Source organism: Silene latifolia, chromosome 6 (genome assembly GCF_048544455.1).
Source record: "Silene latifolia isolate original U9 population chromosome 6, ASM4854445v1, whole genome shotgun sequence".
Taxonomy (NCBI): domain Eukaryota; kingdom Viridiplantae; phylum Streptophyta; class Magnoliopsida; order Caryophyllales; family Caryophyllaceae; genus Silene; species Silene latifolia.
The window spans coordinates 114816585-114840196 of record NC_133531.1 but is presented as its reverse complement, the minus strand read 5'-3'; the positions used below and the strand labels follow the sequence as shown (position 1 = coordinate 114840196).

The following is a 23612-nucleotide window of genomic DNA, read 5'->3' as shown; positions in this document are numbered from 1 at the left end:
AGGCCTCCTTCCGCCGATGCTTTCCTTTAGGGCCCCACACCCTAGTACCAATCCTTACTTATCTTTTAGGTCTCACCCTTAGCTCCTACGCTTACCCTTAGCTCCTATGCACCTCCGAAAGCATCTCGAGAAAGAAGTCTCAGGTATGGTCTCTTCTTATGGCTGGCGAGCTTCCTTACGTAGTCTAATGGACTTTAAACGACCCTCCCCGATAGTCGATAGACTCAAAAATGTTCCCGACGACAGGTCCTTGGTTCAGACCCCTTGAGCCGCCTCGCGTCGCCATAGTCGTCAGGTTGTAATCTTCGATTGACCTGATGGCTATACTTTGACTTTTGCCTTGTCCAAGCCTCAGTCAAAGTGGGGGCTCTGTAGATACCTCATTTCTGCACCTCCCGCAAACCACCCGGTGATGATTGGGCCGCATGTTTGATACGCGGAACGATTTGTGACAATTCGTAAGATTATCATCAAGTGATTGCTCAGATATTAATGTCTACCTCTTAGTTGTCATCTACGTCCGGATACGGTCGTTTTGTGATAATTAGAGTACATTCGAGTCGGGCCTAAAACCGTCTCCATTTTTCGATAACCGTTAAATCCCGAGTCGAATGTTCGTAATGTTAGGATATTTCTATTCCATATTTCATAAATTTTATCTTTTAGTAAGCAATTTCCGTAATATTCACATAAGATATTAAGGAAAACCGAATTATTTCCGTCCTACCATAACTCAAACACGGAGATCTTTCTTCTGCGGGAGGAAACCACTTGGGAATAGACGCAGTCAGTCTGCGCTCTCTTCCAAGAGACGCGATGTTCTGCTGCGCCTCTTCCCATGCCCTTTTCTGCATGTTTCTCGTATCTTTTTCATATCTTTTCGAGATTCACTTCCAAAGAGTCTCCGAAACCCTAATTCCTTCACGTGATTAGTATAAATAGGAGCCTTCGCTCCTCATATTTCTCACGCGAGTGTCCGCCCTTCTCTTCTCCCTTTGCATTCTAGACTTTGTTCTTACTTTTTGGCGCCTACGTGCTTGAAACTTCGACCACGTAAGCTCGGATCTTTCCGAGTACCAAAGATCCGTTGTTGCATGACCGACCAATTTGACCAACTACACAATAATCAACTTAATTAATTAATCGTTTTCCTCTTACGAGGGCACTTTCTTTGCATTCGCGTCGAGCATCACTAATCGATATCTTAGTCCTTCTCGTTTCGTCAACATGTAAGTCTGAGGGTGTATAATCCTTCTTTTATTTATTGTATTTATTTATTGTAATCATCAATGTAAGATTTATGTCGAAAACACCATCAAAACCGATTTCTAAAACCATGCTTTACAACCTCTTTTTACGGATTTCCAGTAGATAACCGTAGAGAAAGGACGCAGCAACTGCTGCGCCTCTTCATGAGGCTGCCGCAGTTCCTGCTTCCTTTCTTCTTCCTTCGTCCTCTGTATTTCATTCGTTTTATTTATTTTCGTTTGTTCTTGTTAATTCTTTGTTACAATAACATATTAATCTCACATGTATATAATTTATCATCATTAACATGTAATTTATCATTAAATCCCGACTTAAATCCCTTATAACCAATATTTGCGGGTTTTCGTCATTAAATTCAATTCCGGGTTGTAGAGATTCAATTTGTTCATATTGGGTTTCTGAAATTCGTCTTTGATATAGTTTGCATCTGTTTATTCACATGTTCGTCACTAACCCATCATATCTAACTTAATCAATTGATTTAATTTGTTGGACTCATTAATATTTTTCACTTCTGTCATTATTCCATCTTGTATTAATTCGTTTACATCCATCTCACTCATATTTTACTGTTTTTATGACCCATTCATATGTTAAATAATCTATTAATCACTTTCATCCGAGTAAATAATTTAATTGATCATTAAATCACCCATTAACATTAACGGCTTGCAATTACGGTTTCACAGCGGGGACCGAGCCAAAGAGAAAGACGCGTCTGCTGCGCTATTCAAAGGACGCGGCCTCTCTTTGCGCTTTGTTCTGGCCGAGTTCGTCCCTGAACTCCGTTTCTGCCTTGACTTAGTTTAATTAGCTCACGTATTAACTAACTATTATTTGTATTATCACGCTAATTCCTGTTCGTTAATTTATTTGATTCTTTTTTTATTCTTTTATTCCTCTTTTCTCAAATTATCCGTTTTAAAGGTATTTTCGACATAAATCGCCTAATCCGTTGTAATCATTGTAATTTTCATTATTGTAATTTATTTATTGTATTTCTTTTATCATTTGTATGCTTCCACATGTAATTGAGCATTAAATCCAACTTCGACCAAATTGTTTGCTAACTACTTGTTAACCGACTTAGTATTAATTCTCACATGCTAGGATTAAAACTTGGATGTTGCATTGCATGCATATAGCCGACGATATATCAAGTATAAATGATGTCCCTAATCATTAGTAGAGGCCGCTATCCAGGCGGGCGGGATTAGGTGTTCGATCAAAAGAGCTTCCTAATACGTACCCTCACCCCTTACTCCAGATCTCCGTGAGCACCCGTGTTCATTGGCATCCGCAAGAGTCATTCTAGACATAGAATGCTAAGGGTAACGATTGCTTAGTGTTCATGTCTCTACTTTGTGTCTTGACATGACACGAGGTATTCGAACGGTTCCAATTTCCCATAAAAATTGGTGGCGACTCCATACAAAAATGCAAACGCTTGTTTCTCTTTTCCTACCCAAGCGCCCCCGTGGGCGGCCCGCTGTCCACAGTATAACATTAAAGTTACATAAACTTGTCAAAAAACTACATAAATTCAAATTAATATATTCAAAATCACGCTATCAAGTACTAAAGTTACACTCGTAGAAGACTAAAGTTACACTCGTAGAAGACTAGAGTTATACTCGTAAATCACTAAAATTACATATATATAATAAATAAAAATTTCTTCATCTCTTCATCCATCAATCTAAATCTCACATTTTCATCGTCAATTTATTACGCCAAATACTCATCATCATCTTCATCATCTCCATCTTCATAAAACAACTTTAATTTATAGTTAAAAAACGTAGATATATTCAACAAAAAAATAATTATACAAACTACTATATTTTGGATTAATAATATCACCCATTATTCAAAAACACTAAGTTGCACAATTAAATTATTCCAAATACATAACTAACATTTCTAACAAAATTCAACAAAAATTTCACAAGAAATAAATACACAAACGACAATATTTCGAGCACAACCGAGCAGTATTGGATATTTTGAAAACTAAATGGCATATGAAAATATTACCATTGCAACGGCCTCGAAAAAATAATAAAGTTAGGCTTTTGTTTCGCCTTAATCGGAGTCCGAATGAAGATATACAGAGGTTTTTATGAAACCGCTTTTATTTTACGCGGAAATTCTAAAGATGATAAAATGGGAGAGAAGAAGAGGAGAAATAGTGTGAATTGATAAAAAAAAAATCAGATTTTTGTAATATGATTTGATGAGAGGGAGAATAAAATTATATGAAAAGAAATTAATTAGTGTATGGGAAATTGGGGTATGAGAGACAAGGAATTAATTATATATAGGGAGTGTGTTTTTCTCTTTTAATTTTAACCATCCATTTTATAAGATCTAATGATTTACATTAGGACTTATGGACTCAACATAAAACATAGGACTTACATGATCCTATTTCTATATATATATATATATATATATATATATATATATATATATATATATATATATATATATATATATATATATATATATATATATATATATATATATATATAGAGTGAAGTTCAAATGAGTCCACCTAAAATAGCGAGTCCATTAAGTCCTAATCCTAGCCATTGATCTTCTAAGATTGATGATTGAGATTTAAAAATTTTAAGATGAAAATTTTAATGTTTTAAAAATAAAACTTTAATTTATGAATGTAACTTTAATTCTTTATAATTATAACTTTAATATTTAAGGTCATTTTATAAATAAAAATTTAAATTTATGTTATAAAATTTTATTTTAAATATATAATATTGATTTTTGAGTGTAACTTTAGTGTTTTACGAGTGAAATTTTAATGCTAAAAATTCAAACATTAATTTTTTTAAACAATTTCTAATATAAAAATTTGAATTTATTTAGTTTTACTGATTTATAAATGTAACTTTAATGTTTTACGAGTGAAACTTTAATACTAAAAATTAAAACTTTAATTTTTTTAGTCCATTTCTAATAAAAAAAAAATTTAATTTATCTATTAATAAAATTGTTACTAAAATTTATTTAATTTAGCAGATTTAGGAGTAAAACTTTAATAGTTTACGAGTGAAACTTTAATGCTTAGAAGTGTAACTTTAATATTATTATATCATTTTTAATAACAAAAATTTAAATTTCACTGGTTTATGAATAAAACTTTAATGTTAAACGAAAGAAATTTTAATGATGAGGAGCGAAACTTTATGTTTTTAAAGGTAATGTATTCGTGACTAAAATTTATGTAATTTCTCTAATACACGATTGTAACTTTAATGGTCCAAGAGTGAAACTTTAATGCTACATGAGTGTAACTTTAATCTATATAATTTTTAAGCGAAACGACAAGTCTTTAACGATGTCACTTGAAGGCGAAACTGTAAATCTTCAACGTCACTTTAATAGTCGATATGTGTAACTTTAATCAATCCACCGCCGTCGAGCCGATAATCACCACGCATCCACCAGATCTGGAAAAAACAGAAAAAAAAAAAAAAAAAAAAAAGAGAAAGGGGAAGGAGAGGCGGCTGAAGAGAAGGAGAGGTCAACGACAACCACAACAACCACCACCACCACCGCTAACCATAAAATTTTTAAAAAAAAAAAAACAGACCTACGACCGCCCCTACGACACCAAAACCAGGAACAACCCCGCCCCCACGACCGTCAACCACCACCCTAAACCCTAAAGCCTCACCAAAAAAACCTTTGACCCTCGATCTCCCTTCACTACCCGCCGTAACCACCATCACAGCCGAAAAAAAAAAAGTCACCACCCACGCTGTAACACAGCCACCAAAGCCAAAAAAAAAAATCACCAACACTCAGATCTGAAAAAAAAAAGAGAAAGGAGAAGGGAGAGAGGGCGGTGGTTCGTGGTTTATAGGAGGCGGTGGCCGAAGGTGAGGGAAAGAAGAAATGAGGTGAGTTGGTGGCGGCGAGGGAAGGTTGATGGTGGCGGCTGTGTTGGCATGGAGGAGGCGAGGCAAGGGATGTGGCAGGAGCACAAGCGGCAATATGGGCGTGGCAGGGGTGACGCGGCAGTGGTTGTCGGGTGTAGAGAGAGACGGACGGAGAGAGAAAGGGAGGAAGAGAGAGAAGTGGATGGTGGTAAAATGAATAGAATTAGGGTTCTTTGGGTTTTATATAGACCTTTTCTTTTCAGATTTAATCTTAGCCATTGATTTTGTTATAATCCAATGGCTAAGATTAGGACTCATGGACTCACCTAAGGAAGGTGGACTCATTTGATCCTAATTATATATATATATATATATATATATATATATATATATATATATATATATATATATATATATATATATATATATATATATAGGCAAGATCCGGTGAGTCCACCTATATATTTGAGTCCATGAGTCCATAAAACAATATCACGCACTATACAAAACAATATCACGAAATTTTTTTTCAAAATTTTTTTCAAATTTTTTTTTCGATTTTTTTTTTCGGAATTTTTTTTTTTTCAAATTTTTTTTTTCGAAATTTTTTTTTTCGAAAAAGTTTTTTTTTTCTTATGTAAGATGTGATATTGTTTAGTATAACGTGTGATATTGTATTACAAAACAATATCACGATTTTTTGTTTCAAATTTTTTTTTTTTGAAAAAGTTTTTTTTTTTTTTTTTTTTTTTTTTTAATATGTAAGCTGTGATATTGTTTAGTGTAACGTGTGATATTGTATTACAAAACAATATCACGACTTTTTTTTCAAATTTTTTTTTTTCGATTTTTTTTTTGTATATAAGCTGTGATATTGTTTAATATAAAGTGTGATATTGTATCATGGACTCACGGACTCAAAAAGATAGGGTGGACTCATGTGATCCTAATTCTATATATATATATATATATATATATATATATATATATATATATATATATATATATATATATATATATATATATATATATATATATATATATATATATATAATTGGGATCCTATGAGAACCATCAAGATAATGAGAACCGTGAGAACTCCATCTTACGGAATTTTTTTAAAAAAAATAATGACATATTTGGATTCGGCATTGAATTTTATAGCTAGAAAACATATTTCTTGGTCCAAACATTATAAATTATTGACGCAAATCGAGAGCGAAATACGTTTTATTAATTTTCATACACCGACTACCCATTTTCTCGTATCTAACAATTTTCATGCACCTAGAACTCGTTTCCGTGCATGTAGAACCCGTTATTTTCATGCACCTAGTAATCATTTTCATGCATGTAAAAATTTTCATGCACCCAGTATTCGTTTTGGTGCATCTATAGTCGTTTTAGTATACCTAATTGTATTTTTGTACATTATGTTTATATTTTGTTAATAAAATCAATAAATTTTGTTTAGTTATACCAAATAATGTGTTTGAAAAAACTAAGTTAAGGCTAAATGATTCACCTAAACTTTCAAATCGAGATTTGGTAGAGATTTAATGACGGTTCTCACGGTTCTCATTATCTTAGTGGTTCTCACCGGATCCTGACCCTATATATATATATATATATATATATATATATATATATATATATATAGGGTCAGGATCCGGTGAGAACCATCAATATAATGAGAACCGTGAGAACCACTCACAACCCTTAGATCTTAGATAAATGAATGTCTGAGATCCTACCAATGTCATTTAACAAAATTTCGTCCAACCCTGTGTCATTTAACAAAATTACATTCTCTCTCCAACTACTCTCTATATGCCCATCATCAAACTGCTTCCTAGAATTGAAGAACAAACTTCAAAAATCTGCTGCTTCCTTCTTCAATTGAGACGCAAATCAAACTATACTTCACCATATATCAAAATTCAATGAGGTTTGTTTAATTTCTCTTAATTCCCCTTAATTTCGACCTTTTGTGTTTCGAATTTGTTAATTCGTCAACAAATTAGGGTTAACGAGTTGTTTATTCGAGTTGTACACATATAAGTGGAGTTTTGAATTGAAATTGCTGTTGTAGATTGAGAAATTGGGCTGCGATGGATTATATTTGATGACTTGGTTGTGACATGTGGGTTTGGTCATTGGTGACGGTCATTGAGTAGGTTGGTTGACTAAGCCCCCTGATCGAAGGAGCAATGCTGAATGGTTGACAATTGCTAGGTATGATAATGGTGTGAGCTTTGCTGACTTGGTTGGACTGTGGAGGTGTCAATGTTAGGTTTATGTACTAAGAGTATATTGACATTATGAGTGATTGATCATAAATGACTGTTGTCGTCAATGGTGAATGGTTGTCCGCCGCTGGGCATGGTATTGGTGTGACCTCTGGTAACTTGGTTACAGGTCATGTTCAACAGTTCCAGTAAGCTCCGGGACCTCTCTTTAGTTTCTATGTGGCTTAATCCCATTTTAGTAATAATTCATTTCATTTTCTAATTGCTGCTGTCATACTCATACACATCACAAAATTTGCTAATTGCTGATAGGTTGAGTTAGTCAACTTTGTTGCTTGTCATCCTCTTATCTGTTTAAAAAAATACAGTATTATTAAACTGTCTTGGAAAGTTCAAAGAATTGAGCAAATAATTAAAATAAAACAGATCATGTTAACCACGACATTCCGATTTTTTTCTATTTTTTTCGGTCAGAGTTGAATAAACATTGCATATTTGGTTCTTCTGAATTGCAGATGCTGTAGGCAGTAGGCGAGCCAATTGATGGCAATGTCGATTTATAAAACTCAGATTGTGTTTCTTCTCTGCCTGTCTATTGTTTGCATCAAAATCGCTGTTTCGGAAGATCGAGTTACTTACTTCAGCAAGTATTGTTCTGAGAGAGTACGTCATGATCAGGAAAATACTTATCAAACCAACCTTAATGATCTACTGTCAAATCTGACAGCGGAAGCAGAAACGAAAAAATTCTATAACTCTTCTATTGGTAGCGGAAGGAATAAAATTGAAGGTATTTTCCTCTGTAACGGGGGTTACACGACACAAGTTTGCAGTAAATGTATAACAGTTGCAGCAGGCCAAATCCAGCAGAAATGTCCGAACAATGTGGAAGCGATAATCTAGCCAATTAGCTCAAATGGGAGAGCATTGTGCAATGCACAAGATGTGGGTTCGACTCCCATATTGGCCATGAAATACCAAATCTTTCTTTTACTCTTAAGAATGAAAAATAGTGTAATTGGTAATCTCATTTAATTCAAGTATGGCATATATGGTAATAATTTTGGTATATATGATAGTCTTTGAAATGCGTGTATTAAACTTCTGATAATTGCAAAGCTATTTCATGGGCTCATTGCCATTGTTGCTGCTCGCTTGAGTCCGATCAAGGTCTGCGCGCCAGCGCCATTGCCCCAATATGATTATATCCTCCTAAATAATTGTACTGTATTGCTTGCATCATGACACGTTCCTATCGTTGGATTTGCGATTTAATAGGCTATATGGGACTCGAACCCATACCTTTGTGCACAATTTGCACATTGCTCTACCATTGAGCTAATAGTCTTTAAAATGCACCAAACAAATACGAGTATGAAATAACGGGCGTTTCATATTATGGCAGCCTAAATAACTGATATGTAAGATATGTAAGAGATACACTAAAATGTCTTGTAGTTACATGAAAACACCGGTAAATATATTAAATCTCATCCACCGTCATTTCCCTTATTTCATGTACATAGAACCTTATTTCATGCACATAGGATCTATTCATATCCATATAAAATTAATGTCCTTAACTAACAGTAATTTGTATCATAATATAACCAACTAATGCAACTGAAAAACTTTTTAATGCACATAGAACCTTTTTTCATGCACATAGAACATTATTTCATGCATATATAATTTTATTTCATGCACATAGAACACTTATTTCATGCGCATATAATTTTATTTGATGCACATAGAACCTTATTTCATGCACGTATAAAATTAACGTCCTTAACCAAAAGTAATTAGTATCATAATATAACCAACTGACGCAACTGAACAACTTTTTCATGCACATAGAACCTTATTTCATGTACATAGAACCTTATTTCATTCACATATAATTTTATTTATGCCCATTTAACACTTATTTCATGTACATAGAACCTTATTTCATGAACATAGAACCTTATTTCATGCACATAGAATCTTATTTCATGAAAATAAAATGTCTTAAAAAAACTACTCTATAAAAGAGCACATCCAAAAATCCTTGGAAGAAACTCAAATCACAACTGAACTGATGCTGGAAGTTTACTTATTGTATTGCTTGTTAAATGTTAATTTCAATACAGACTACCGGTAATTAGCTAATCACAAGAGAATGAACGTCAAATTAGCCAAAGACGGAATTAGGGAAAAATGTGAAACCACAAGGGAAAAAAATATGTTGTTAAGCATTACCTTCCCGTCAAATCCGAAATGACTTCATCAGCTTCTTCTTTGTCTTGAAAGAAACAAAACCATAACCAGATGATTTTGTTGGAGTATCCTGAAATATTACTTCGGCTAAAACAGGATCGCTGCTACTTGATTGAAAATTTTTTCAAGCCTTTGGCTCTTGCTTCAAATGCTAAATTTGCTACAAATAGGTTGTATAAAACAGGGGGTCTTGATTTCACAAGAGTATGAGTTTTCTTCTTCTTTGGCTTAGCATATGAAATCTTTAGAGTCCAACATTCGTATTCCTGAGAAAAAAAAGCGGTGCTTTCATACAAGAATCATGGTAAACCATGAAAACAGAATGTAGAAAAGAATCCAATTATCCTAGACTAAACAATTCAATATTCAGCCAATCCATCTCATACAGCACAATACAAGAAGAGAGTTTATCGATGCTCTCGTTGATTAAAGTTTCATCAGCAATATGAAGAAACTCAAGACCTATCAAAAGTTACATTCCTTGAACACCGTCAATCTCCAAATGGTTGAGCCTAATAGATGGTTTTATACCTTAATATGCGGAATACTCTTTTACTAGTCCCATATCGTTCGGACTATAATATCATATACATTAAAGATCTTAACTTTATATTCTAATCCTAAAAAAGCATAGGAATCTCGGTAGTAGTATCATAGTCTAAAGGCACTGCATATTTCATCAAATTGCTTTTCAACCTAATACTAGCTCTGCACCAAAAACATTTAACTCTAGCTATTCTTACTCTAAACTCGCTTGCGACATGAACAAAACAAATTTGAACAACTGAAGCTATCATATTTTTGTCAAAATAAAGCATCTTAAAGCCATAAAGTCCACTGGAATTTCTTCAACTAGAGCCATTCAATATAATGTCCCAATGCTACTACTTGATAACCAATACATGAACAAGATAACAAAACAGTAAAGTTTCGAATGTGGAACATCCAAAAGCAACAATTGAAAAACAATAGAGCAACAGTACTTACGAAACATTCGAGCTTTGCTAAAGCTCCCGCAGCCTCCTCAATTGTACTCATCTCCACAAAGGCCAGCCCATGTTCCTTGTCTTATTATGCATCGACAACTACCGTCCAAAACCCACAATAAATTCACCATGTTAAAGCCAAAATGACAAACAACTTACCATTTCAAAAATCCACTATAAATGTATGTATGTAACCCATTTCAGAGAGAAATCGAATAGACAAAACTTTATTGACTACTCCCTCAAATACTGAATGGATAATATCAATCATTGTACATTGCCTGCCAATCGTATCAGATAGAAAATATATTTTGGTTAGACCACTTTTTTCCTCTAATGAACTTCATTCAAGTAGAACATCAATTCAAGATCAATAGAAAGTGTCAACTCTACTCAAGAATCATCTGATTGAAATCTTCACTAATACCAGATCCGCCTTGTTTATATTGTTCCATTTTGATAAAAGTGGTAAAAATAGCGAGAAATACATGCAACTTGAATCGAACAACAACTGAAATCAATGGAAACGAACGAAAGAAGTACAAAACAGGAATATAACCCTAATCAACTAATTTGAATTATAAATATTCATTAAAACGGATGAATAAGAAAAAAATTGGGGGAATTACCTAAATCGTTATCTGCTCGAAATCAGAAAAATCAATGACGAAATCAGCAAGAATGAAGAAGAAAGCAAAATTAAAGTCGGATTTATGAAGTATTTTGGTCGAAATCATAGTAATGGCACTCGAAATCAACGAGAATGAAGAAGGAAACTTGAACAGTAGTTATCGCAAAAGAGAGGATGTGATGATGGAGGAGAGAGAAAGTCGAACGAAAAGAGGAAAAAGCAAAATGCATGATAATAATTAATAATGATAGGAAAATGGAGGATGAGACGAGTTGGCCTATTGTCAAAATATGTTTAATCCCAGCCACTCGCGAGGTTCTCATAGTTCTCGTTATTTTGATGGTTCTCATAGGATCCCAAATATATATATATATATATATATATATATATATATATATATATATATATATATATATATATATATATATATATATATATATATATATATATATATATATATAGGGTCGGGGTCAGGTGCGAACTAAAGTACGGTGCGAACCGTACGAACTAAGGTAATATACACTGTTACTCTATCTCGCGCAAAAACCAACATCTACAAACTTATCCCTTTCCCTTTTTATTCCCTACTCCACCCTCGACCGCCATTCACTCTCCTCTCACATCACTCATCCTCACCTGCTGCCGCCATCGCTACCGGCGAGATACAACGACGTCGGCGCATCACAGATGACTAGTGTCAGCGCATAACCGACGACTAGTGGCCGCTCGTCTCTTCTTTTGTGTGTATCTTCGATCACCACGACCTCTAGTTTTCCTTGGCTTTTCACCACCATCACTTATCGGACGGACCAGGAGAACATCACGTGGGATCGATTCTCGTTGTCGCCGAACGTACTTTGTCGGCGACGTCGACCTCACACAATCGATCCATTTCTGGAGAGAGAATGGCGACCAACGACGGCGATGGGATATGTGTTTCATTCTTAAGTTTAAGGTTAGTAGATCTGAACAATTAGAAAACAACTGTGGTTTAGTAATGTTGGTGATTGTTTGAATGCTTCATTAAATTGATTGAGTTTGCTAGAAGGGTATAATTATTTGATTATTCAGTTCTTTTTCTTTAAGTGTGGATCTCAATATCTGCAACCGGGCATCAATATCTTGGCTAGTCATATCTTCCCAAAACATTCTCATTTCGTTGATTGTAATCCCTTCTGACGAGTTCACATTCCGTCTCCTTGACAATGTATCATACAACTTTGCTGCAAATTCTTTTGAATCCCCCATCCCTTACACCAACAAACAAGTCATTCAAAATTCTTCCACAAAAAGCCGAATCAAACAATGGTTTTAATACTTTTATTCACAATTTGACTATCCAAATTAGTGATCACCGCTCATACTGAATAAATCTTTAGAATGTGGATACACAAAATAGCACCCCGGATACACGCGGTATTACTACTAGATACACAAATAGATTTGTGTATCTAGTGGTAATACCATGTGTATCCGAAAGAATACCTTGTGTATCCGGTAGTAACATATGTATTTGTTGTATCTGTAATCGAAGATTTAAGAACTGATTTATATATCCATCCTTCATCCTTATGGTTTTCTCTTCGGCGTCTTTCAAGAATTTCTTCGTAGCTAAGTTCTTTTGATTTAGTAGTAATCGCCCAAATTCGATTAACATCGAAGCGAAATCAAGTGCTTCGCTCAATCGGTGAAAGTTCCTACCATTCAATTTCCGCATTTTCTCAAGGTATTAGGTGGCGCACATCATTGTTTCTCGTATCCCTACCTTTCTTTGTCTTGCCAGTGTTACCACTCTTCTTGATTTTATTTGGTTTTCTTGATGTTACTTTCCGATTTTGAGCAATTTTCAGCAGAAGGGAAATCACCTTGATCTTACAACCGGTTTTACCGATGGGGAATTATCTTCAGTCTAATAACTGGTTTAACTGCAGCTATAGTACAACAATTGACGTAATTATCTTGATTGGGTGTGATAAGCTTGATTGAGTGTCACAACGAATGTATGCTGTAATTTACGGTGACATTAATGACTCGATTATGAGCATAGATGCAGGGGTATCGCATTTTTGGGTTCGATTTAGGGGAATGGTATTGCACGATTGTAATGATTTTGATTGGTGATCTCGAGCGCCTGAAGAAGATCAGGTGTGTTTCTGATTACTTTCCTTAATGACTCCTTTCTCAGGTTGTGTTGACCTTTACAAGCTTTCACGGTTTTAACTCTGGCTCAATTTGGGTACATTTTGAGTATTATTTGTAGGTCTAATCGGTTGTTGTCTGTCATTCTGGTTGAAGTTTGGGGCGGGTGGTTAGGTCAGTCGTGCTATTCTATGTAGATCGATATAAAGTTTAGGCTGCTTTACTTAGCTATGCCCTTTAGCCTCTAGGTGTCCCCTGTCCCATTTTAATGTGAGACTTGGCAAATAATGATCCAGTCGCTGTAAATTTTGAAGTTGCGTACTCTGAACAGTTCTCATCATGTCACCCTCTTACGTACAGGAACCATCGTGGTCTTCGTCACTACTGGGGTTTGAGAGTTCGTGGTCAGCACACCAAAACTACTGGCCGTAGGGGAAAGACTGTCGGTGTCTCAAAGAAGCGTTAAAAGGGGTTGGAGATATCTTGCTTTCTGGATGTTATCGTTATTATGAGATCTTATGTCTTCAATTTTGTAACTAGAAGTTTTAAGTAAGTAAGGTTTAAACAATGATAAAATCTTGAATGTCTATATTTCTGTGAATAATGCAGCGCTGACAATGGTATTGGCGATTATATTCCCGTTCTTTGGTGGACTTCTGAGCTTCTTTGGCGGATTTGCTTTCGCACCAACAACATACATAATATTCCAAACAATTACTCTTTTATTCAAATTGATGCAAACTTAGGCCACACATACGGATTAATCCAACCCATAATTTTGGTCTTGTCAAATAATAGTCAAACCTTCATAAATTCCTAGGAATATACCAAGTATTACATATTGCATATCTAGCAAGGTAAATAAGTGTATCTAGCTTGTTTGAGATGCGTATCTAGCAACGTAAATGAGTGTATCTAACAAGGTAAAGAAGTGTATATAGCTTCCTAGATATGTGTATCTAGCAAGGTAAATAAGTGTATTTAGCAAGGTAAAAGTATGTATTTAGCTTGTTTGAGATGCGTAACTAGCAACGTAAATGAGTGTATCTAACAAGGTAAAGAAGTGTATCTAGCTTTCTATAGATGTGTATCTAGCAAGGTAAATAAGTGTATCTAACAAGGTAAAAGAGTGTATCTAGCTTGTTTGAGATGTGTATCTAGCAATGTAAATGAGTGTATTTAGGAAGGTAAAAAAATGCATGTAGCTTGTTAGAGGAGTGTATCTAGGAAGGTAAAAGAGTATCTAACTTGACTACAACGAAAACTCAACGCCCAACAAAGCTTTAGCTCCGTAATGGCATTGACTGACTTGAATCATCGTCTTAAAAATTTATCGAAATATCAACAACTTAAAATCTGACCTTTTCTACAACAGAAATACTACTAAATTTAAATCAATTAATCATATGATAATCTCTATTGGGTGAATTGCAAGCTCGAATTCTTCCATTATAGTCAATGATTTTGTCGGCGTTGGCATTGTTGTAGGTGCCAATGGGACTGGTTCGATCACAGGTGCTAAAGCCAGATTCACCTACTTCGATCAGAACGTGTGCTGACGTGTAGATGAACACTGAAAAAACAAATGTTCAGCAGATAGAGTCAGTCATTTAGTTTGTATGACGGAAAAAACATGGTCTCATTTTAATCAGATTCAAGTCATTCGACAAATGCTACATAGTTTTTAATCAGATTCAAGTCATTCGACAAATGCTACATAATTTTTAATCAGATTCAAGTCATTCGGGAAAAAAACATGCTCTCATTTTAATCAGATTTAATCGTAATTTCACATAATTTTTCGAGAATTTGGTATATGATCTTCGATTGGACTAATGTTACTCTTAATTAGACCTGTAAATGTAATCATACTCGTACATACACATCATTTGACGAAACTCCAAGAAAATTGAAACAATCTTCTCGATTAACTTGAATTATGCATTATCATGAATTAATCATCAACTAAAATGCTACATAATCGACAGTTCAATCGTAATTTTACATAAGTGATTCGGAATCAGAGGAAAACAAATACAGTAATTACTTCATGAAAGAAAAATCACGAATTAGCGAAAGAAACTGAAGTTTGAAGCATGAATTGAAATCGCAAGAATCGGCAATTGAATCATCAATTATCAAAAAAACAACGCGATCTTAGAGCCAGAATCGAAATCAAAGAAAGTAAATGAAGTTCCAGAAAAAAAATCAACAACTCAAAAATGATTTAATCGAAATCAACTAAAATGCTACATTATCAACAGTTCAATCGTAATTTCACAACAATGCCAACGCCGACAAAATCATTGATTTAACAAAACCAACAGAAGAATTCTACCATTATAGTCATACTAAACAGATCTATGAAACCAAACCAAAATCATTTAACAACGCCTACAAAATCGAGAAAAACACAATTGAATTACTCAAAGGTGATACCTTTCTTAACAGAAGCATCAGCCTGAGCAACATTCCTAGCCATAGAAGTCAAAAGCGCAAGAACTGAGAAACCCAGCCTCGATAACCGCCGGAGAGAATGGCGAGGCTGCTCACACAATCACCTCACCACCTATCACTCACCTTTGCCGACAATCTATAACTACCTTTGCCTTCGTATTCGCACCTGAATGAGCGGTAATGATTGGAGCATGACCGGATGACAAATGAAGAGATTGATGAGAACGAGGGTTCGCCGGCGGCCTGCAACAACTAATCTATTAGCCGCTGGTACGTCCGGCGTCGGAGTCGGCGAGCTGAGTGAGTTGGGTTAGAGATGAGGAGAGAGGAAGAATGGAAAGATTAGATATGTCGGGGACGAGGAGTACGTCGCCGGCGTGTTTGACCGGTGATGACATGAAGAGGGGTGATTGGAGCACTGACCAGTAATTGGATTGGAGTTATTTTGATATGCAGTAATTGGATTGGAGCAGTATACGGAGTGTGGTTCATGTGTGTTTTGGTTTTTAAGTTAGTTCGCACGGTTCGCACCGAACTTTAGGTTCGCACAGGATCCTATTTCTATATATATATATATATATATATAAGATACAATGTTAGGCCCAATACTAATTAAGATACATATACATGAGAAAAATGTGATATACGTAGATTAAAATATATTAGGCTCAATCATAAAACCTTCAATGTTAGGCCCAATATATAGCCCCAAACAAATTAGGCCTAGTTTCTAGCTTGATACTTTTGGGTGGAAAAATTTTAGCTTTTTTATTCTAGTATTATAGATGATGAGATTTTTTCTTACGGTAGTTTTTCCAACTTTAACATGTATCCTCGGTTTTAATAACTAATTCCATTTCCTCAACTACCCCATAATTGCAACTAACTAATTCCGTTTGCTCTGTTTTTCTCTCTTCTTTGTTTTAAGAAACTTTCCCGCCAACCACCATTACTGAAAACTCCCAAGAAAACTCCATTAATAACCATGTCGGAACCTTCAGAAGAAATCGGAAACGCCATGCCTGCTGTTCCTCCCCAAGAAAACCCACCACCTGATCCTAATTACAGCTTTTACGTAAAAATGAAACCTCTTCGCACATTGAAGCTTGCAATTGAAGATCTTCTTGATCCTACTTTCAAAGACGACCATGGGTTCGGGATAGTTGGGGCCACTACTGAAAGTCTCGTAATTTCTGTGACGAACAAGGATAAGAATGCTACTGCCGCTCTATCTCTGAAGTCTCGTGGTATGATAGAGTTTCGGAACAACGTACCGCCGCCACCATTGCCAATAGTTCGATTGTGGGCTCCTTTGGATTTAATTTCTCAGGGTCTTCCTCGTAATCTTCATGGTGACGACGATACTGTCACTATTTTTCATGTTCAAGGAACTAATCGACTTTGCTTTGACTTTGGTAAGTTCGTCATCTATTCTTGTTTGCTTTGTTGAAAAATCAGAGAAGAATTATTTTTTGTTCATGTCGATCGTTCTTTCGATAAGTTATCTGCAACAAATTACGATTTTTTTGGGGTTATTGGAATTTTATTGAACATAAGAGTTTGTCGATGTTGATCTGAAATAAATAAAGATTACGATTATTATGTCGATTCAGAAAAATGTGAGTTTGTCGATACTCTGCTGTTAAGTTCGTCGTCTATCAATTTCATGTTTACGGTTGTTTTCTTTGTTGAAAAATTGAAGAATTAGTTTTTTTTTTTTTTATGAATTTTTTTAATAAATGTTGTTCTTCCAATGATTATGTGAAAAATATTGGATTTTGATCATGAGAAAGTTCGTGATGTTTATCTGGAGTAATGAAGATTATGATGTTGATATAGAAAAATCTTAATTTGTCGATATTCTGCTGTGATTGTTTGTTGATTCGGATATTCTGCTTTGTTGTTTCTTGATGATTTTTGACGAGAATGCTAGGAAGCTGATTATGTGATGGGATTACCGGTTAACTATAACTGAAGCCATTAAGCGAATAAAATTTTGTCAATTGAACACGATTAGTGTAATAAGAACAGATGTTCTTTGGTTGATCTGTAATTAGGTTAGTAGTCTGTATGTTGCTTAGTGATTTAATCAAATTAAAAAGTCGCGTGTTATTTTCTGTTATCAGTCAGTTTGGGTCTACATTGAGTTTTTTCGTTTTAAGTTCAGGTTCGAGTTAGGTTTGGTCGAGTCAGTTTTCTGATGTATTTTGTGCTAATCTTTTCTTGTTTTGTTTCAATTTTTTGTTTTGCTAATTTGGTTTTTGAGCAGGAACTGTACCCGGTAGTGGTTTTTGGGCTCAAATCGTCGAAATTCCTAATGCTACAATGTTTCCCTTTTACACGGTCCTCCATGAAACTACTGTACCTGTTAATGACATAAGGGAGATGATTGAGTGTGCGCTGCAGACCCGAGATCTTGGTAATGATACGAGTATACTATGTTTTCATATTAATTACGTGTGTGTGTGTGTGTGTATATATAAATGAAATTTAGTTTGGTGCGCTTGTTTACAGTTAAGATTGATTGGAAGCCAGACTTTGCAACGTTTGAGATGGGAAGCGACAAAAAATGGGAGTATGACTATAGCCAGAATGCGGTTAGAGAACCAACGGGGTTGAAAAATGGGCATACCTACGAGGCACAGTTCAATTGGAGTTATACAAAGTTGATGGCGGAGGTGTCTCTTCTAAGCGATAAAGTTGGCGTGAAATTTCTGACATTTCCGGAGAAGCACGTCTTGTTTGAGTTCCAGATGGGAGAATTAGCTGATTTGAAGTTAATAAAGAAGGCTGTTTTGGAGGTCCCTGACATGAACTCAGAAGGGGATGCATGAGATGAAGATGTCATCAGCGACAGTATTACTCTTGATACCGTCTCTATTTCCTAGCTGCACTGAATCGACTCAGAACTAACACTCAGACAGTACTCACAATTAGTAGTTGTTTTTGCTTATGCTTTAAATTTGATCCAACCAAACAAATTATGCTCCTGGTTTTCAAGTCTTTAGTTCATTTTCGGTAGTTTTGGTTGTATGAAACTCTCTTGATATACACCGCAGACTTGTTTCAGCCCGGTGACTTTGTACCTCTTGGAAACCAACTCGAACAATGGTCTTCTCTGAGAAAATCAATACGAATAAATGAATAATATAACGCTTGATGAGAGAAAAAATGGGAGTATGACTATAGCAACTATGACGTAACTACTACTTACTCTTTCTCAATATGACGTCTACATATCCATTTTTTGGGTTGTTTTAACGTATACCCTCGTCTGAAATTGACGAAAATGTCATTATAGGCCTGATACTGTGGGAACAATGACAGTACGGAAATAAGTAAAATTCATTTGAATTTGAACAGGTGGAACAACTCACGAGGTTGACAGAAGGACAAATCTACCGGGGATCATTCAATTGGAGTTATACAGGATTGATGAAGAAGGCGTCTTTTCTGGCCGATAGATTTGGTGTCCATTTTTTGACATATTCAAAGAAGAACATCATGTTTCAGTTCAACATGGGAGAATTAGGTGAATTGGTGTTCCTGCACTGCATCGACTCAGTCGTAACAGTACTTTGTACTTGCAGTAGTACAGTGTTACTCGCAATAGTATTCACTTGCACAATTGAATTTGGAACTTTATTAGTCGTTCGTTCATGCTTTAAATTTGATCAAACCAAACAGGTTACGCGTGGATTTAATTCATTCTCAGTATCATAGTTGTTAACAGCTCTCTTGATATATGCAGCTGAATGGAGCTAGCAATGTCAGTGGATCGATTTAGTATCTAGTTTCAGAATGAACCAAATCCGACCATCAAAGTTCCGATAGGATTGGTTTCAGACTGTTTCGGAATAGTTAAAAGCCAACACTACTTAGAATGTATAGATGCATTTCATATCAGAAAGCTTAGCATCCATTATTAACTTATAACCAAAATAAAGCCACATCCGACATAGGAACATAGATAGACGAACAGCCATTGTAAATCATTCTAAGTTAAGATTTTACTCAATAAAATTCACATTTATTTACTCTATGTGTTCTTCAATTTCACCTGAGTAATTGTTTACATTTCAACAGAATTCACAATCATTGAATTCAATATGATCATCGTCAAGAATCGATCCTGATTAGATGACGATCTTCATCATTTTTGCTGTAATTGCATCCAAATTCTGCAGATTTCTTCACTTAATCATGTTTTTGAGTGATTAATTCGCGATTTTCTTCGCTATTTTTCTCCATTTTATCGTCTTTTCTACGATCAAAATACCTAAATTTGTTGTTATTTTTCTCTTCAAAATCCACAAAATCTTCTGCAGTTCTCAAAATCAGGTCAATTTTACTTTGATCACTGTCTTCCGCTGATTTTCTTCCTCTTACAAGCTTAATTCAAGCACATAACAATGGCGACGACTACAGCTTCTTCCGTTTACAAGGATCCTCTACATCTCACTGCTGGAGATCAATCCTTGTTACAGCTGCTTCCTCAAGTCTTTTCCGGAACATCGTTCCTGCACTGGTCTCGCAACTTGCGTATTGCTTTGATTTCCAAGAATAAACTCGGTTTCATCAATGGAACTTGTCCTAAACCACCTGAAACTGATGCGCGCTATCAGGACTGGATAAGGACAGACTATACTGTCATGCGTTGGATTCAGTTTTCCCTTGCTGAGGACATTTCCAAAAGCTTCTCTTATGTGACATCTAGCAAGCAGTTATGGGAGGAGTTGAATGAGCGCTTCAATCAATCTAACGCTCTATTCCTCTATCAATTGCGACAAGATGTTAGCCAAATCAAGCAAGGTGATCTGACTGTTGCAGAGTATTATGCTCAACTTCGTTCAGGATGGGAGGACATCAGGTCTCTGGATCCATTATCTGAATGTGATTGTGGCGCCTTTGCTGCTTGCACCTGTAATCTCCTCAAGAAAATTGTTGCCAGGGACATCATATTCTTGACTTCCTCATGGTTCTAGACAAGAAATATGATGCTATTCGTAGTCAGATACTTGCTCTAGATCTTATTCCTAACATCAATCAAGTCTATGCTAAGATTCATCAGTTTTGAAGTTCAACTGAGCATCACTTCTGCTGCTGATCCAGTTGTTAACACTGACAGTATTGCCCTTACTGCTAATGCTGGTCCAAAGAACGTATGGAGGCGTGATAACAAAAAGGTTAAATATGAGAAGTTTCCTGATCAGACAGAGAAGCATGAGAAGCATGCATATTTTTACACTCGCTGTGAAAAAGCAGGACACACCTTGGAGTATTGCTGGGTTCATAAGAGGGAACAAGCCAAGAAAAATGCCTCTTCACAGAAGGTTCTTCCTCCTGCAAATGCTCCTAGTGGCAATGGGAAGCGTTTTGCAGCAAATGTTGAGAAAGAGAAAGGTTTTGAAGCTGACACTCCTCTAGACAATGCTCAGGGAGCTCTCTTGGATGCTTCTTTTGTGCAAGCTGTTGCACAGGAACTTTTCAAACTTCAATCTCAACATACTGCTGATACAGTTGGTTCCTCCTCTTTTACAGGTACTACCCTAGCTGCTAGTGCTCATGTTTCTCATACTTCTGCATATGATGTTAATTGGATTATTGACTCTGGCGCATCAGATCACATGACCTATAATCTGGCCACCTTATCTGATGTTAGGCAGCTTGTTAGACCTTTAACTGTAACCTTACTTGATGGACATGTTAAAAAGGTGACTTGTGTTGGTAATGTCAAAATTTCTGCAAAATTAGTACTGCATAATGTTCTTTACCTACCTGATTTTAAACACAATTTACTATCCTTGGGTAAATTAATGCATAACACTAGCCTATGTGCTAATTTTCATCCTACTGGTTGTTTCATACAAGACAATATCACTAAGGAGATCTTGTGTTCTGGATTGAAGTTTGCTAGCATCTATCATCTTACTAGTCTTACTACTTATGATAAGAATAAATGTAGCCCTATAGCTAATAGCAATACTCTTGTTTCAGCTCATGTAACATCCTCAAATACATATCTGTTGGATGCTAGGTTAGGTCATAGTGCCTTGTCCACAATGAAACATGTAAAGCCTCAGGTTCTTTCTGATATCAATGATAAAAATTTTCATTGTGACACTTGTTTACTTGCCTAGCATCACAAGATACCATTTCCTGTTAGTTCTTCTGTGACCATAGCTCCATTTGAGCTGATTCATGTTGATCTTTGGGGAGGTTACAGGTTGGGATGTCATTGGGGCGGGGCAGTGGTGGATATAGGCTCCCCCGTACCCGTACCCACCAAGCAATTCCCATACCCGTACCCGCCCCGCCACCCCTGGCGGGTACAAGTTTCCATACCTGTACCCGCCCCACCAAAAGAAAATCTAGACCTGTACCCGCCCCGTTTACCCACCAACCACCTATGTCATAATTTTTGTCAATATTTTTAAAATAAAATGTAATTTAATCACTATAAATTTTCGTAAATCTTCATATTTATAATCTTAGTTTAAGATTTTCAATAAAATTAGTAAATAACATTATCGAAGGTCATAATAATATATATTTTTTTTTAATAATTGGTGGGTAGGCGGGTATTTGGTGGGTATGACGTAAAACTCATCCCCGCCCCACCACCCATGGCGGGTGGAATTTTTGTACCCGTACCCGCCCCATCACCCGCGAAAGCTGTACCCATACCCGCCCCAACTGGGGCGGGTGCAGGGCGGTATCCGCTTATACCCGCCCCGTTGACATCCCTAGTTATAGGGTCCTTGCATTAAATGGTGCTTCATATTTTCTAACTATTGTAGATGACTATAGCAGAACTACCTGGACTATGTTACTGAAACATAAAAACTTAGTTTGTGAAACCATTGGCCATTTTTTAGCCTATGTCAAAACTCAATTCAATACCACTGTCAAGAAAGTGAGGTTTGATAATGGTACTGAAATACTCCAAAAAGATTGTGCCAAGCTTTTTGCTGATAATGGCATAGTGCACCAAACGTCTATTCCTGGGAACCCTCAACAAAATGGCAGGGTGGAAAGGAAACATCAACATTTACTTGAGGTTGCACGAGCTCTAAGATTACAAGCTGGTCTACCTAAGAAATTTTGGGGTGACATGATATTGGCTGCCACCCACATAATCAATTTGTTACCTACATCCCTGTTCTTAATTGGAAAACTCCTCATGAGTGTTTATTTGGTCAACCTGCTGACTACACACATCTGAAAGTCAATGGATTCCTCTGATATGCTGCTAGACATGATGGAGATAAATTTGAGGACAGAGCTATTAGATGCATCTTCCTTGGGTATCCAATGGGTAAGAAGGGTTACAGGCTATACACCTTGGACATCCACAAGGTCATTTACAGTAGAGATGTTATATTCAGGGAGGATATGTTTCCTTTTGTCAAACAAGACACAACCATATATTCTTCTCATTTTATACCAGACAGTCAAACATCTCATACTACTTCCATTCCCAATCCATCTTTCTTTCCTGAGGAAAATGTCAATGATAGTGTTCTAGTTAGTACCATCCCAAATCCTCACACTACTATTCCAAATATTCCTACAAATCCAGATCCCAATTCTCAAATTTAAAATGATAATAATGATGTTTCTGATATAAGAATTGATCCTGTTAGGAAGACCACCAGAGCCAAACTAAATAATTTTGTCTGTAAAGGCTTACCACCTTCCATTGCTAATCCCTCTA

At 35.8% G+C, this 23612-nt stretch overlaps 3 protein-coding genes and 2 long non-coding RNA genes across 5 annotated transcripts; 4 read left to right on the top strand and 1 right to left on the bottom strand.

The window, feature by feature from the left end:
- The first annotated feature begins 7972 nt into the window (after nt 1-7972).
- On the top strand, nt 7973-8326 carry LOC141588517 (putative cysteine-rich receptor-like protein kinase 9). Its single transcript, XM_074409956.1, has one exon. It carries the CDS (start codon nt 7973-7975, stop codon nt 8324-8326), a length of 354 nt encoding a protein of 117 aa, XP_074266057.1.
- A 4869-nt stretch (nt 8327-13195) lies between these two features.
- LOC141587133 (uncharacterized) lies at nt 13196-14076 on the top strand. Its single transcript, XR_012519706.1, has 2 exons — nt 13196-13444; nt 13799-14076. It is a non-coding gene; the product is annotated as an uncharacterized LOC141587133 (long non-coding RNA).
- Nucleotides 14077-14718: 642 nt separating this feature from the next.
- Nucleotides 14719-16029, bottom strand: LOC141658919 (uncharacterized). The gene is made up of 2 exons (XR_012549524.1): nt 15878-16029; nt 14719-15011 (listed from the first exon to the last, which is right to left on the bottom strand). It is a non-coding gene; the product is annotated as an uncharacterized LOC141658919 (long non-coding RNA).
- A 729-nt stretch (nt 16030-16758) lies between these two features.
- On the top strand, nt 16759-18961 carry LOC141658918 (uncharacterized). The gene is made up of 3 exons (XM_074465652.1): nt 16759-17310; nt 18165-18314; nt 18410-18961. Exons 1-3 carry the CDS (start codon nt 16881-16883, stop codon nt 18727-18729), a joined length of 900 nt encoding a protein of 299 aa, XP_074321753.1. The 5' UTR covers nt 16759-16880; the 3' UTR covers nt 18730-18961.
- Nucleotides 18962-20307: 1346 nt separating this feature from the next.
- On the top strand, nt 20308-23497 carry LOC141588516 (uncharacterized). The gene is made up of 5 exons (XM_074409955.1): nt 20308-20873; nt 20967-21978; nt 22036-22114; nt 22696-23056; nt 23152-23497. Exons 1-5 carry the CDS (start codon nt 20308-20310, stop codon nt 23495-23497), a joined length of 2364 nt encoding a protein of 787 aa, XP_074266056.1.
- Nucleotides 23498-23612: the final 115 nt, after the last annotated feature.